At 36.3% G+C, this 15740-nt stretch overlaps 1 protein-coding gene across 1 annotated transcript in view; it reads left to right on the top strand.

Moving 5' to 3' along the window:
* The window catches only part of ANGPT1 (angiopoietin 1), a 150128-nt gene that overhangs the window by 90473 nt on the left and 43915 nt on the right, over positions 1-15740 (top strand). Inside the window, exons 5-6 of the mRNA XM_066334845.1 lie at positions 5289-5416; positions 10750-10851. Coding sequence (XP_066190942.1) covers positions 5289-5416; positions 10750-10851 — 230 coding nt within the window. The remainder of the gene's footprint in view (positions 1-5288; positions 5417-10749; positions 10852-15740) is intronic.

Raw genomic sequence — 15740 nt, 5'->3', positions numbered from 1 at the left:
TTAATGTTTGTTCTCAGGTGGAGGTTGGTATATGCAAGATGAGGACACCGGAAAAGGAGACTGTACCTCTGGCTGTAAGTCAGCAAAAACTGCAAGCCTTTGCACATTTTTCCTCCTCAAAACAAAACAAAAATTCTTCACCTTATTCTATCAGATCTGTTCATGATTGCTGCTGCTGAGTTGGGGAATATGTGTATCTGTTTAGTCAGTATATCTGTTTGGCTTCCTCACTGGGTGACAGTTTGAGTAATATCCTTTGGACAACATTAACAAACTGTTCTGGATTTGATTCGTCACGAGCCAGGCACTATTTGCCATTGTAACTAGAATTCTGTTGGTGCTCAGCAGCTGCACCCAAAGGGCTGGGAAAGAGGTCAGAGACACAGGGTCACCTACAGAAATTCAAGATTCCTGACAATATTTCTGGAACAATGACAAGATCAAGGCAAAATTTATTTGCAGTCAGGATCTAGACAGAAATGATCATTTGGCAGTCCTTGTATGACCTTGTCCTGGAATGCAGCAGCTTTAGGTAAAAAAACATCAATTTACAAACTTCTCCTTTTTGATTTTTTAGGAGTTGCTCAACAGAGGACATAATGTTTTGTTTTTTTTTTTTTACCTCAGGTGCTTTTGATAGCACAGCTAAAATTTAGGTCAATTATATATGCCGATAAGATATGGAGAAAGACTTTCCCTTTCTGACTTCAAAAGCATGAATGATTTCTTAAGTGCTTTTTTGGTACTTCTATAAGAAGATTAATGTAAATAGAACATTGAAACAATGAAAATATAATATTCTCTCAGACACTAATGAAATCTCTGTATATCTGTCCAAATAAGTCACTATCATGAAGAAAAACAAAGAGCTGTTTTTCACTTGTTGTCAGTATCACTAAAGGACATAAGAGTCTAAGTGATTAGCTCATCTCAACTGATTTCACAAACATGGCAGTTCAGGTCTCAAATAATTTAGGAAGTATGATTGTAATTTATTATTTCAGTCAACATAATGAGCTGTATTTTAACATTCTTTATTGCTTGTAGACAAGCTGTGCTATTCACCAGATATCTGATGGAGACCTGAAAAGCAGTGAGACAACTTAGTTTTTCCAAAACAACCAGAAATCTCAGTTTAAAAAAAATCAAGTAGATTATTTTATTTTTTTCCTAGCTGAGATTAAATTTGATAATTTTCATGCATCTAGGAAAAACAAATATTGTGTGTTTTCAATTTCATATTCCCAGAGGAGAATACTAGATTACTAAATATTTCTGAAGCTACTTATTCTTAGTAGTTAGTTTGTATTTATTTAAACCTGGGCAGAAAAGGGAACATCCTACATTTGTGATACCTGTTGGGAAATAAAGTAATTAATTATTGATTTCATTTTACAACTGAGAGCAGAAAAGTAGTCTCACTCTACACAGGGCACACATAACTATCAATTAGTTAAATTCCCCTGACTGTTGATCAGTGAAAAAACCCTATCTGAGCTCTCACTTGCAAGAACAGCTAAGCCATTCTACTAAAACTGCAGCGGCTACAGCCTCAGGTGCTGACACCAGCTTTCTGCTGAGGGTTAATATCCTGGGAGCAGGTGCAGCAGGAGCTGCTCAGCCCTGGTGCTGCACAGCCCATGGATTAACAGAGACGTCATGGATTTGGGTTCCTGGGATCCACAGGGCCTAGGCAGTTATGGATGGTGCTTCCTGTACTCTTTGGACTCCAGTCAGTGTCCAAGGGCATAGAGGAAAAGGGACAGCTGAAGAACTGATAACTGAAAGAAATAATTCCCATCAAGTAGAGAAAAACAGATAGCCCAGGGAGAAAGTTATTGGGCTAAAAATTACCCAGAAGGCTTTTGGAAGTGCAGTGAAAAAATTATTGTAGGTTCTCCTTCTGTTCAGAAAAACAGGACTTTCCATACAGGCATCATTGCTTTAAAGGAGCATGGCTTCCTTACCAGTTTATTCATCCAGAGAAGGCAATCAAAAAACCCTCCAGGGTTCCAAAACTTGGCTAAGCATTCAGGTTTAAAAAAATGCAATATTGTTTTGCTTGACACACACTTATCTTTTTCTTCAGGTACATAAAGCTCTATCATAAGCATTGTATTTGAAAACAGCTAAACTAATATTAAAAGTTTGTGTAAAGTCAATATCTTGAAACTGACAAAGAAAATTAATGGTTATATATTTGGTTTTAGAACTAATTTATTTGAACTTTCTTACTTTAAAAAAATTTTACTTACACATCTACCGTATGTGAGCCAATACATCATTAAGGGACTTTACTTAATGTATAAAGGATTCAAGGTCTATGTAATGATATATAAAAAATAGTCTAGAGCTATAGTATGTAGAAGTACTTTGGAAACTATATGGAATATTAAGTTAGAAAAACAACAGCAAACCTTAGAGAAAACATATTTTATGCTAAAAGCACATTACCAGTAACATTCCTGAGTATTAATTTTCTGTCAAGTTTGGACTGTTGCAAATTACAGTGTGATGTATTAAGAAAACCTAAACTTTAGCTGGTCATGCTTAATATACTGTGCTACAATCTGTTATAGTATAGGTCTTTGTGAAGGAACTGAGCTTTTCTTCCAGTGGGAGCACCAACTTCTGAGAGAGGGTGAGAGGCACCCAAGGAAAGTCATCTTCTCTTGGCTACAGTGGAATAAACCCCTGGTGCAAAAAGCCCCGAATAGGTATTGGATTGCTTCACTTTTAGGAAATTACACATTTGCTCTCGGTGTGATCTCAGCTACTTCAGCTGTCTCAGAGGAATGATAGCATTTATCTGTCTTTTTCAACTTCTTCTCACACATCCCTTTTATTGTGTTTCTTTCAGTTTTCAAGCGTGAGAAGATGATTTATTTCTGAAGATGATTCCTAGAGTTTCATCTCCTTATAAAATTACCAAAGCTATTTGCTCTGATATTAAAATCTTACCTTCTTTAAAATTTTAATGATATAAACTTTAGAACATACTCATTATTTCTTTTGTCTAAGTTTCAGTTACAAAGGATCCGAATTCAAATTTCCTTTATTGAATCTTAGGAATTATTTCCAAGTGGTTTTCAATGTGTGTATATCACTCATGTAAGAGGTAAGATAATCTCGCTGCATACAGCTAATAAAATATAAATGTTTTAAGACTGAAGGAAATGAGAAGTGCCTCTGCACCACTAAATATAATTTTTAGAGAGGAGAGACTGATGTCTCCAGTTGAAACAACAGCACTAGAGAAAGTCAGGCCAGAAAGAATGGATCTATTCTAAAGCCCTCTGAAATCAATGAGAGGCTTTGCTTTAACTCCTCTAGGCTTTGGCTCCAGCCCCAAGTAATTATTCAGGTTGGACTTTAGCCACAGATTTAGCCACAGACTTTGGCCACACCATCTGATTACAGAAAGTACGATGAAGTCTTTAATTAGCACAAATCACAAGGACCTCAGTTCTATTACTTATCTAAAAAATGGCACTTTTAAGAGAGTGCACATTTTGTATGCACCTTGCTAAGGACCTCACTCCCTGCTGTCTCACAGGAAAGTGTGTAATCTACAACATTGCCAGCTCTACCTTTTCCAAATATGGCCAAGTTTCAAAGCCATGGATTTCCTAACCAAATTTCATATGCAAATAGATAAACTGGGTTTTATTTTTGTTGATGGTGTTGAATAAAAAAATAAACGCGAAGCAAATATAGAGAAGAAGAAAGGAAGTAAGAAAAGAAGAAGTAAAGGATTTTTGTTTTGTAAAATAAATTTTTAAAATAATAATATAAAAGACATAAAATAGAAATAATAATATTATTTTGTGCAAAATGCCTACCTAGAGAGCAGTAGTTCAGTCTTTCAGTCAGGATTGGATTTCTCACTATTTTCCTATTTTCACCTTTCCATGGAATGACTGAGGTAAAATATTTAAGCTTTTTTACTTCAATTTCCCAATTCGTGAAATGGTATTAATACCAAATGCTCTGTCAGGAATTTGCCATCCTAAATTACTGCTTTGAGGTGTTCAAAGGGAAGACAGTATTTCCAACTGCACACCCTTGGCATTATTCTCACCATCTATGGCCCGTGTAGTCCCGCATGCTGTGCAAGGCCATTGCCTTGTTGCACATCAGTGTTAGTTTTGCAGCAGAGGCCACTTCACTCAGCGTAAATAAGATATAGTCCCTTTTGTATCTATAACTCACACTTGCGAGCCAAAAATGAAAAAGAAGTATTTGTCACCAGAGGATGAGTGTGTCTGGAAGACTTAAATATTGTATCCTTATTGTAGGGATTAATGAAGTGCTGGCCTGAACCCTGCACATCACTTAAGGACATGTTTAAGAATATGAGTAGATGGATGGATTTCCATGGGAATGCTGATGTACTTAAAATATGTGTTGTTGGAATGAAATCATATCCTTCACTGTTGTGTGGGGTCATGCTACTTTTTGTTTGTGAAGTGAAGAACACTCTCAAATGTTACTCCTTCTACAGGGAATTTCCTGGTTATTCAAGACTGGGATTCTCAACATCTTGCACTCCTGATTTTTCAGGCTAGACTCATATATGTATGGTCTGTCTGCAATATACAGGATCAAGATCTGCACTGGTGTTACAACATTAACTGTTTCCCTGTGCTGAGCCAAAATGAATTCTAAAATCTTGCCTTTAGACTCCTGACTTCAGTAGCACTGTTTTTTCTTTTATTGTACTTAACAACCTTTATGAACATAGATATGAAAATAATTAAATCATTCTCTTCTAAAAAATAAGTTTAAGCAAGCAGCTGCCTTGCCCCAAGCTCCTATACTGCTCAAAAGTCATTACCTCATGAGCAGCACAAACTCTCTTCTTCCAGCATTGCTGTCTTAGGTAAGCATCTGTGTCAGATCACAACACTGAACATGCTTTCCACCTTCATGTGCCATCTCTGGGCCATTCTGTGGCAATCTCCCAACTACAGCTTTAGTCAGTGCCAGCACCTGCATCAGCACAGACCTTTGCACTCAGAAGGAACATGATGTGTTACCTCTTAGCAGACAGGATGCTTTGTTTAGCTGTCTGTGTCATGACTTCTGGTGTCTAATCTGCCATCTGTCCAAAAGCTGCATACTGGTTCTTTACTAGAATTTCCTAAATACATGGGCCACGTAAGAAACACAGTCCACTTACTGTGTATTTTTAAAAGGGATGCAGTGTGCAAAAGCGGACTTCCTAGATACAGAAATGCTTAAGATTGTTGTTGTAACTGTGATCTAACATGTTTTTTGTTTTGCAGTTTTACTAAAGAATGCAAAAAAGGAAGAAGAAAAGCCATTCAGAGACTGTGCAGATGTATACCAATCTGGTTTTAACAAAAGTGGGGTCTACACTATTTATATTAACAATGTGTCAGATCCTAAAAAGGTAAAGACTGGGTTTATTTTCTTGTTTGTTAATATGATATTGCTCTGAATTGAAAGAAGCGTTTTCAGCCTTTATTGAAGTTATCATTTCACAAAGTATTGTACTGGTGTAAAAAAATCTTGTCTTATATTTAGTCTTTAAAAAGTACAATAGACTGAGAAAATTATTAACTGTATTATTCCAGACATTCTTCTTTCCCGCTGACAGAAAATCCTTCCTAAGTTCCAACGTACACTCAGTAGTTGACTCACTTCCTCCCACTTGGCAAGCTCAGTTAAATCAGACTATGGCTGCAAATAAATCTGCGATAAAATTTAGAAGTGAATTTGTAAAGTGTGATAATGAGGAAGCTGATCTAGGGGATTATTTGGTAGCACGAGGAAAGAAATAGTGGAATGAGTAGTTTTTAAAGATAAGGATTTAAAAAGATGCTGCTTCTCTTGTAGGGGACAAGGAAAAGTGGTTTTGGCTGTAAGGAACACAATATGCTGAGTTGCTAGTATTGCTTGAAATTATGAAGTGTGTATAATCCCATCCTTCTCAAAAAAGAGACTTGGGAGAGGTTTTTATATGCAAATGAAACATTAGTCTGTATAAGAGACTATTTTTTTGCAAGGCTTTTGTTGCTAAGGTACCTGAGTCAGCTGAGGCTAAGAACATGAGAGAATAACCTAAACCAAACTTATCCATGGTGGAATGCTGGCTGTCCTTCTGACAGGGCACTGTTGGGGGTAGCCACCAAGACTAAGGGCTGATTACCTGGGAAATAAAGTGGGCCAGACAAGAGGGAAGGAGTTATTTCTGTCTGGTGGATTTATTCTTACTGTAGTAAAATGGTGACTGCAAACAGAAAAAGACTGTAAAAATATTACCAATATTATTGTTTATAGCAATATTATGATTGTATTAAGATATGCTAACCTTATTCCTAAGTAGAGTTTGGTATTGCAAAAGGCCTTTGGAAGCCTGTAAACATCAAGAAGTTATAGCTTAGCAAGGAATTAGAGTTCATTAAGCCATTACTAGAATTGGGGTGGGAGAGCTTTATGAGCCAAGATCAACATAATTCTGGTGAATGTGAATGGGAAAATAATTGTCATGATGTAAAAGGCAGATATCCCTGAAAGCATTACTGAGCATGACAAGAATAATAAAAGAAATTTTAGATGCTGCTCCACTCAAAAAATGCAACATCTATGCCCAAATCGCATGTACCAATTTTCAGTAGTTTTCTTACTTTTACTGAAGTTCATAAACCATGATCAGAAGCTGGACTGCAATTAAAAACAATGGTTACCTGAAAACACCGTGACACTGATGCTTGTGGCATATTTACCTCAAACCCCCTTCACTGGCAGTATAAGAACAGTGATGCAATGGAAGCCATCCTGTGTTTTCACTATATCCCTGATTACAGATGCTGCTATCAATCAACACAGGTATCACAACTGAGCTGATATCACTGCGTTATGTTTTCCTGGAGGGTTCCTGTTTTAGCAAGAAAAGGCAGAAGTGTGTTTCTGTGTGTTGAGGGCATTTCTGATAGACCCGTTTCTGTCTTACCCTTGCAATAACACAGCAAGGGCTAATCCAAGGCATGTTCATGTTAGTCAAGTGAGGAGTGTGATTGCTTTAACAGGTGTTTTTTTAGACATTAGGGTCATTTAAACAAGCTGTAAGGTAGTGCTGTGCAGATAGCCAAACTAACTCCAGCTGAGATAGCCTCAAAATCACATCAATGCAGCACTGTGCCAGCACTAATTAGCCCAGAGGCAGCACCATGCAGGCACAGTCAGATTGCTCTAACATCCTGATAAGTACTCCATGGAGACAGGCTTGCTTGTTTAAAGCCAGCTTAGTTATCTGGATTACCACAATGTAATGCACAGTACTGAAATGTCTTAGGAGCCTTAATATATTATTATCTTCTGTATTACTCACAGTCACAGGAAACTATCGCATTTATAACAATTTTATGCATCAGGTTACAAAATATATCTGTATTTAATTTTATGTTTTCTAAGGGATATGCTAGAACCCTGATATTCAGTGGAAAATACAGTTGTCATATACACAAACTTTACTCTCAGTTTTAGTGTTTTGTTGGTTTCACATTCATACATTCTTAAAAAATTATCCTTCATGCTTACAGCTCCATACCATTTATGTGCCTCATTTTTATGTGCTCACATATGCTTTACACTGCAATTTTTGTTTCTTATTACTATCTTCAATAGTTCATTAATATAATTCATTAGTCTTCAAGCCCTTCATGAAAAATTAGTGTTTAATATCTATTTTAAAAGATCTTAATAATATTTCTTATTTTTTACATAGAAAGAGAAAAAGAATTAAACTATTAAGCTAATTAATTGGCTTACTCTGACTGTGTATGTGCTGTGCCTGATAATGTGGACAAATGATTATTCCCAGTGAAGAAAAAGGCAAGAAGTATCCTCTTAGTCCCCAGCAAAGTCAGGGTGATCTACAGTGAGGTTATCTCTGTTTTGGAGTTGAAAGAGCCAAGTCACCTTTGGGAGCAAAGTAGGCCAAGTGTGATTGGTCTGACTTCAAACAGGACCTCTGCATCTCCTGGATCAATGTATTGATTGCCCACAGTCTCCTCTAATGTCCCCACAAACATGACTGTTACCAAGCTCTGGGTGCACTATGCTGAAAATGTAATGCAATCCACTGCTGCTGGGCTCTGTGTCTGTGTTTTTATGGTTCTGCAAAAGCAATTCCTGTGGCTGTCTTCACTTCTCCCCCTTTGCTTTCTTCTTGTGGATTTTCCACTAAATTGGTGCTGATGCTTTCTCTCAGCATATCTGGAGGAATTTTAATATATTAATTGTAGGCTATTCCTCTGCATACTGTCCTCCAACATGGTAGTTATCAGACCATTTCTGCATAGCAGAGACATTCCCTGGGTCTCAAAGGTCTGGTCTCGAGCTTGTTGCTCCATGCCAATGAGCTAGACTATTCTCAGTGTGCCTGGGCTTAAAATGCAATTTGTAGAAAATTCATATGTTCTATTTACTTTAAAACCGAGCTTATTTCTGAATGCTAATTGTAATTTTTAAAATAATTTCGTCTACAAAGCAAAAATAAGTAGAAATAATCCCATATCTGCCTTTTAGGAGCTTGAGAATTTTTATCCATGCATTTAAGGAAGAGCAAGAGTGCAATATTTTGGATAGTCTTTATTCTAAGTCAGGTTATTTTATTAATTATAAAATCAGAATCTATAATGCATACAAATTCAGTCACTTTTTTATCCTCTTTTCTAATAGAGGGTTAAGTATCAGAATGCATTAAGTGGTGTTAAATGGCTGAGTGCCTTGATCTTTTCTGGGACAGACAAGGCTAGAGCTATGCACAGGAACATCTACAATCACCTTGAACTCCTGTTAATGTGGCCAGGTGTTTGTGTCTACCACTGCGGAGAGTGCCAGACCACAGAATGATGGCAAGTGAAAAATGTGCTGCTGGCAAATCTTTTTTTCACTGTGTAGTTTTCTCTTTCAATTTGATATATTATTCAGAAAACTTCGATCTTTCAGGTACTTCATTGTATTGTAGTATGAAAATCCCAAAATTTGTGTGCATCTTTAAAATGACTAATCTTAATACAGTCGAGGATTCAATGCTTTAAAATTTGGCAGTGGATTCATGAAGCTTGAAATTACTTATAAGGAAATCCATCTTTTAGAAATTCTCACCATAAATCAGACTAAAGACATTACATCCTGTAGACAAAGGTTTTGACTCACAGTGGCTTCCTTAAAGAAGGAATAGGGCCAAAATATTTGTCTAGAAAACTGTGGGTTTTCTTGTGGTTACCGTGAATCAAGTTTATGTTTGTCCTGGTATTCTATTTCCTTCCTGCACTTTCACAGGGACTTCACTTGGCATGCCTGCTGCAAATTAAAACAAAACCACTTGCATATTGTTACCATGACAGTTCTTATGAGTAGGAGAATTTTAGAATGGCTCTTTCTGAGGGTAGAATATGGTCCTCTAGTCAACTGCAGGACAAAATTTTATTTAACTGTGTTGGATAGTAACCTCCAATTTGTCAAAGCAGCATAAAGCTTTAAATCACCAACCAGTGCTTAATGAATTGACTCATGACTGATTGGCTGATGGGAGTGCCAAAAGCTAAACCTCCTCAACACTCTTACATACTGACGTTTTACTTAAAGGGCAGAATACAGCTTTAAAAGCACAAAAAAAAAGAAATTTAGGATAGTCGCAGTGTCAATACAGCATGGATGAGTACAGGGGAATGAAATCAGGAAAATTTGCTTGAATGAGTAACCCTAAGAAACTTAGATCTTAAAATCAAGTGTCCTATAAAAACAGGAACAAAAATCATTACTGCTTGTCACATACCAAGAAAAGCAAATGCACAAGCAGTATTTTAATTCTTTCATAGTTTATGTTCTATGTTTTTAGAAGGATAATGAAAGAGAGTGAAGTGAATAAAAGTTAATATCCATTTATATTATTATATGGATTATTAAAGATTGGTAACAGATTTCAATTTACACAATATTCCAATATCAAGGGTCAAAAAATTATTGAATTCATTATTCTTTTTACACAGAATCTTGAGTATCTAGGTTATAATTTTCTTAGTGCAATGGTGACAGGGTATGATCTTACATATTCAGTGTAGATCTTAACTTCTGAACTTGTCTCACAGACCTCATCTCTTGAGCCTGTTTCTATCTATGTTCTCAGTCAATACAAGGCAGCTTGCTCTGAGGTCACCTGTCCCATTTTGGGACACTGCCTGGAACACTGCAGGTAATATCACAAATCAAAGAAAAACAGAATAACCGCATCTGTGCTACATTTTAGACTCCTAGGATGAGTAAGAGTTCTCAAGATTGTCTCTGAGACCAAAAAACACTCTGCTAAAAGCTATATGAAACATTATTATCACTGAAAAATTACTCTTGTTTATTAAGAGAAAGGGAGTGGTTTCAGGAGCACAGCAGAGAAAATAGAAAAAAAGAGCATGGGAGAGAATGTGAAGGGGAAAGCTGAAGAAGCAGAGGGGAATGATGAGGACATGTTCTTGGTGATGTACTGATTGGAGACATTGCTGGGAGAATTACACGAAACATAATGAGAGAATTGTTGTCTTCAAATGACTGAAGATGTCTTTGAGGGAATAGGACATGAGTGCATAGGAAAACACACTTCTTTAATACTGTTATTCACAAATGCTTTCCCCCCCCCCGCTAAGACACCAGAATTCCAATGCAAACCTGTTTTATTTTTTGTTTGGGTTTTTAGATTTCTCTTTTTTATTTACTGCGTAGGTCTTTTGCAATATGGAAATTGCTGGAGGAGGATGGACAGTTATACAACACCGAGAAGATGGAAGTCTGGATTTTCAGAAAAGCTGGAAAGAATACAAAATGGTAAGGTGAAAAATGTGCAGTAACTGTACAATTCATATAAGTTTCATATTTCAAATACTACTTCCTATTGACCTAAATAGATAATTCTTCCTATAGTGAGGTGGTATGGTCCTGAAGTCTTTTATTAACTACTTGCATCATGTCTGTTACTTTTAAAAATACTTTTTACTCAGTTAGGGTGATGTTTCCCCTGATTTGGAGTTTCTTTCAGATCAGTTACTGAGATTAAAATGAGATGAGGACAGAATGCTGCTGTCTGTATCTCTGAGATTTTGACTTGATGTGATGTTAGGAGGCGGGAGGCATGTGATAATGTTTCCAAGGCATGAATATTTTCAACTGAGAGGAACTGATTCAGAATTTGGAGCACCTCAGATAGGAATAAAAATTTTTACTGGGCTTTAGCCCCAGTCATACAGCACCTCTGCCAATCAAATTAATGTACTGGAAATGTTGATACTTCAAATAGGATTACAAGAAAATAAATAACTTACCAAATTAAAGATGACATGACTTCAATCAGGCTAGTTTCCCCTTGCCAACTCAAAAAAAATTTACTCCAATCTAAATAACTTCTCACTTTTTTTCATTCTCTGCCTGATCAAACTTTCTGATGGAGCTCCGTTCTCTCAGTCCCTCAGGACTGGCTTGGAATTCAATGACATTCCTAGTGAAGTTTTCAGCACTGTATTGTCAACCTGGCAGAGAAAGGAGGGTTTTTTACAGTTTTTGAAAAACACTAATGAAAAGAGAATTTTAAATGTTTAAAAACAAAAACAAGTTCAGTTCAGTAAAAAAATTCTATGGGAAAAAGTTCTGTTTGAGAACTTACAATTTCAGAAATAAACATAATATAATTTTGAACCAAAATCTAGTTTTGGATTCTATTGATTCTTTATTTTCAATATTTTTATATTGCTTGAAAATATAAATAAACAGTCAGGTCAGATTCCTATTGATAACTAAAAGATGTAATCTATTTTGTAATATATATTAAGTAAAGTAATATTAAAAGGACAAAAATATTTTTAATAGAGCTACAAAATTGGAATTTTCTTTTAGAATTCATATTGTTTTAATATACAGAAAACTTGAAAACTGTTTTACTTGATTTTGGTTCAAAATTGGATAAAATATAAAGCATCAAATATTTTGGGGGAACTAAAGATTCTACCAGTTTTACTAAAATTTTAAATTTGTATGTATAACTTACATATGGACTTTTAAAAATTTATACATATCACATTAATTATTTTCTTGGATTTATCTCTTGATATTTTCTTAGGCACTGTAATAAATACAGCCCTTTGTAAAGTTTTCTCATGTGGCCTTTTTTTTTATATTTATCCCTTCACTTAGTAATTTTCCTCCACTTTTCCTTCACAATACTGTGTATGTGTACGGGATTAGACTCTTGGTTTTGTCTAGTTCAAGCAGCCTGAATTAACTTTGCTTCTCTTTAGGAATGATATAGTATCATTTACTAAATAGGGATCATTTACTTCTACCAAATAAAAAAGATCCCCTTTGGACATTTTATCCTATATCCATTTTATACTTTTGATAATTTATCCTATATGTCATGAATCAAGATGGGGCTCAGGCTTGCTCTTCTTCTATCAACCGGTTCACCAAACTAACAATCTTAGGCTCCCTTCTGTGGTTACCATATAACACCAAGTGTTGAATGTAGAATGGTAGAGGCTGGTGGACCCTCTGTATAACTGGGGGATCTGAAACCATCTTAGCTTCAAGACAACAGCATCATTAACTTAATTCTTTGGTTGTTCAGAGAGGGTGTGTGGTGTCTGTTGGACTGCCCCCCCCCCCCCTCCCCCCCCTTTCCTGGTGTTTTTTCCAGTGGAAGCTGGATAGTGTGGCAGGGGAACCTGATGGCACTTAGGCTTACTTGGAGCAGTTGAACTTAATGCATGTTTTCCCTGCCTACAGTTCAATTTGAGATTTCCAGTTTTGTTAAGATATTCTTCATGTGCTTGTATGTCATTTGGGTCCTAAAGCTAACAGAAATAATATCATAATATAATAGCAGCAACCATAAGTCTCTGGGGCTTCATTAATTTTCAGTGCATTTAGTTCTTATTGGAAAGAAATCTGGAAAACTGTTTGAAGTTTTTAAGCTATAAGCAAGTGCTTGCCAGCTTCTGAGCTGGACAGGAATTCAGGCCACCAGCCTGCACTGCTGCTAAAGCTCTCACAAGTTATTGGCTGTTACAGTGTTAGGAGGCCACTGCAAATATGCTCTGAGGCAGGTCCTTAGAGCAGCTTACCTGGAGACTGCACATGGAGCAGTCTCTGCACGGGTGACAGCACTGCTGGGTTACACGAGCCACCTGACAGCAGTGAGGCACTCAATGTCTTTGATGCTGTTTCACACTGCTGCTTTCACCTTACATGGAAACACTTCTGTTCTAGACACCAATACAGTAAGCAGGTTAAGTGAGAGGTAGGATAACCATGAATCTTTTCAGTAGGAAGTATTTAACTCCAGTCATACATAAATTGCCACAGTCAGTGACAGCGCAATAGCAGTAATAATTTTTCCTCCTGTTTTTTTTTTCTCCATTTCCACTTGCGTTCAGCCCTCACTCTGTAAAATAAAGTAACACTTTCTTTGGTGTTTAAAACAATAGCTAATGAGTGCAAAACCTTTTATGCAGATTCACTGTTATGCAAGATTGGTTATGTATCTTCTTGCTTAGGGGCATATGATTCTAGTATCCTTTAATTTTCTTCTTAGTCTTACGATGTACAGTGTAATTTGTACATTTGCTTCTAGGAACTCATTTCTAACTAAAAAATCTCTTGGGCCATTTGAGTTTTGTACATTCAGTTGTAATAAATTCAGAGAAAACCCTATAAGGTCATCCTTCCATCCTTTCCTTATCATTATCTACTACATATGTTCTTTCACATTTTGCAATGTATTTTCTGTTATACTGTTTGTTGCTTATCAGAAAAAATTGAAGTGGAATAACAAATACTTTCTTTAATAACAGGTGAGATCACCCTGAAGCAAGTTTCAAGTATTTTACATATTTTCTTTCTTGAGTAAATATAAATGTATAACACTATTTAGAGTTTTGATCTCTAGCGGGGAATATCACTTAAAAACCTATTGCTTGCCATCTGCAAACCCAAGACCCTTTAGAAGGGGGTTTTCCCACAAGCTTACTGTCCAAGACACAGTTCCTGGCATTTATTAGGCAGTTATTAGCAATAATCAAATCTGAGTAAATGGTTAGCTCATGTGCTAACTTGGCTGTTGAGACTTTTTGATAATTTTCCAGTTTTCAGTTCTTGGATGAATGCACCTTTCGCAGTGACTGTCTCCATTTTTGCCAAATTAGGTGATGGAGTATTAGATTCCCTATTCTCTAGCCTTTTAGCATGTCTAGTTTAATAATTCCCATGAAATTCTCTGAATTTATTCCACACTTTATAACCCAACATTCACTATGAGTTTCCTAGGGGGCTTTCTTTGGGGTCAGGTCTGTTGGGAGTTTCCTCAGACATTTAAAATTATTTTCTTGCTTTCCCTCATTCGAGAAAAACTCTCAATAGGTATTTGAAACTGTGTGCTTTAGCCAGCTCACAGCAATCTTGTTCCTAGCCAGTTTTTTTCCTGCATGTCAGTATTTAATTGTACTCTATGCCTTAATTGCTACTTTCCTCTCTCTGATGACAAAAACCTATCACTTCTTTTAATCATTCATAATGTCATGACCTAGATTAGGATCACTTGTACATTGTACACTCAAGGATGAATTTCTAAGTTTTATGGCAACCATTACCTTCCTGATCAGCTGTTTTTTTTTCTTTTGATTGGCAAGAATGACATTCAACGCTAAGTTCCACATTCCTTTAATTTCATGTTCCTAATTAATATCTAAGGGTCCAAGAGTTCAGTGCTTAAAACAAGTCTGCTGCAAATTATTTCAGAAGTTTTCAGTAGCGTTTGTGTGTGCCTGAGGAGCACATCTACAAAACCACTTCCATTCCTTTTGCAGTTTCCTCTTTTTATTTTTCTCCTAAAAACTGTTGGGTCAAATTGATGGCTATCTCCATACTGCCAACATGGTATGACACCAGAGCAGTAATAATAATAATTTATGTTCTTGTGTGGTTTAAATTCTTCACACACTGAGAGCTAGACCATGAAAGTAGTCACCAGAACTTCCTCAGGTAGTATTTTTGGATGCAGTCCTAATGGGAATTTACATTGTGTTATCTGGAATAGCCTGACTCCTCTGATCCTCAGTAAACTTAAGCTATTATAACAAGTCTCATGTGACCTGAGTCTTCTGCTTACTTAAAAGACAGCCAAACACATCTTCGGACTCTAAGTCTGTGATTTCCTTCTGGACGTGATGGGTTTACACATTTTTGTGTACTTCCTATGGTTCACCTCTGTGAGTAAGCTCTAGTTTGAACAGAGGTCCTACCTATTTCCTGGGAGACTTTTTGTATGTGACAGTGAGGTTGCTGGTCACCTCATGTTTTCATCTCGCTAGTCTTTGCAAGTCCTCCATAAGAACTAGCATTCCAATAAAAGACTTTATTTTTCAGTGCCTTTGTTCAGTTCGTTCTGAAAACTTCCAGACGTTACTTGCATTCAATTTTTATTTGCCAAATATTCGGCTCCTGTTTTAGAATATGGCCTTTTAATTTCCTTTATAGTCTCCACTTGCTGTAAGCTTCTAAGCTTGAAAATTTTAATATCTCTTGTGAAAGTTTCAGTTCAAGTTTCGAGTTCTGTTATAATTCTCCCTGCCCAACTTTCTTGTCTTTAAACTCTGACATTAATTTTTTTCCATACTGCTTCAGTACAAATGTTAACTTGAACATTTTTGTCATTCAAAATAGGAATT

Source organism: Sylvia atricapilla, chromosome 1 (genome assembly GCF_009819655.1).
Source record: "Sylvia atricapilla isolate bSylAtr1 chromosome 1, bSylAtr1.pri, whole genome shotgun sequence".
Classification (NCBI taxonomy): domain Eukaryota; kingdom Metazoa; phylum Chordata; class Aves; order Passeriformes; family Sylviidae; genus Sylvia; species Sylvia atricapilla.
The sequence above is the reverse complement of the archived record's forward strand: the minus strand, read 5'-3'. Positions and strand labels throughout refer to the sequence as shown.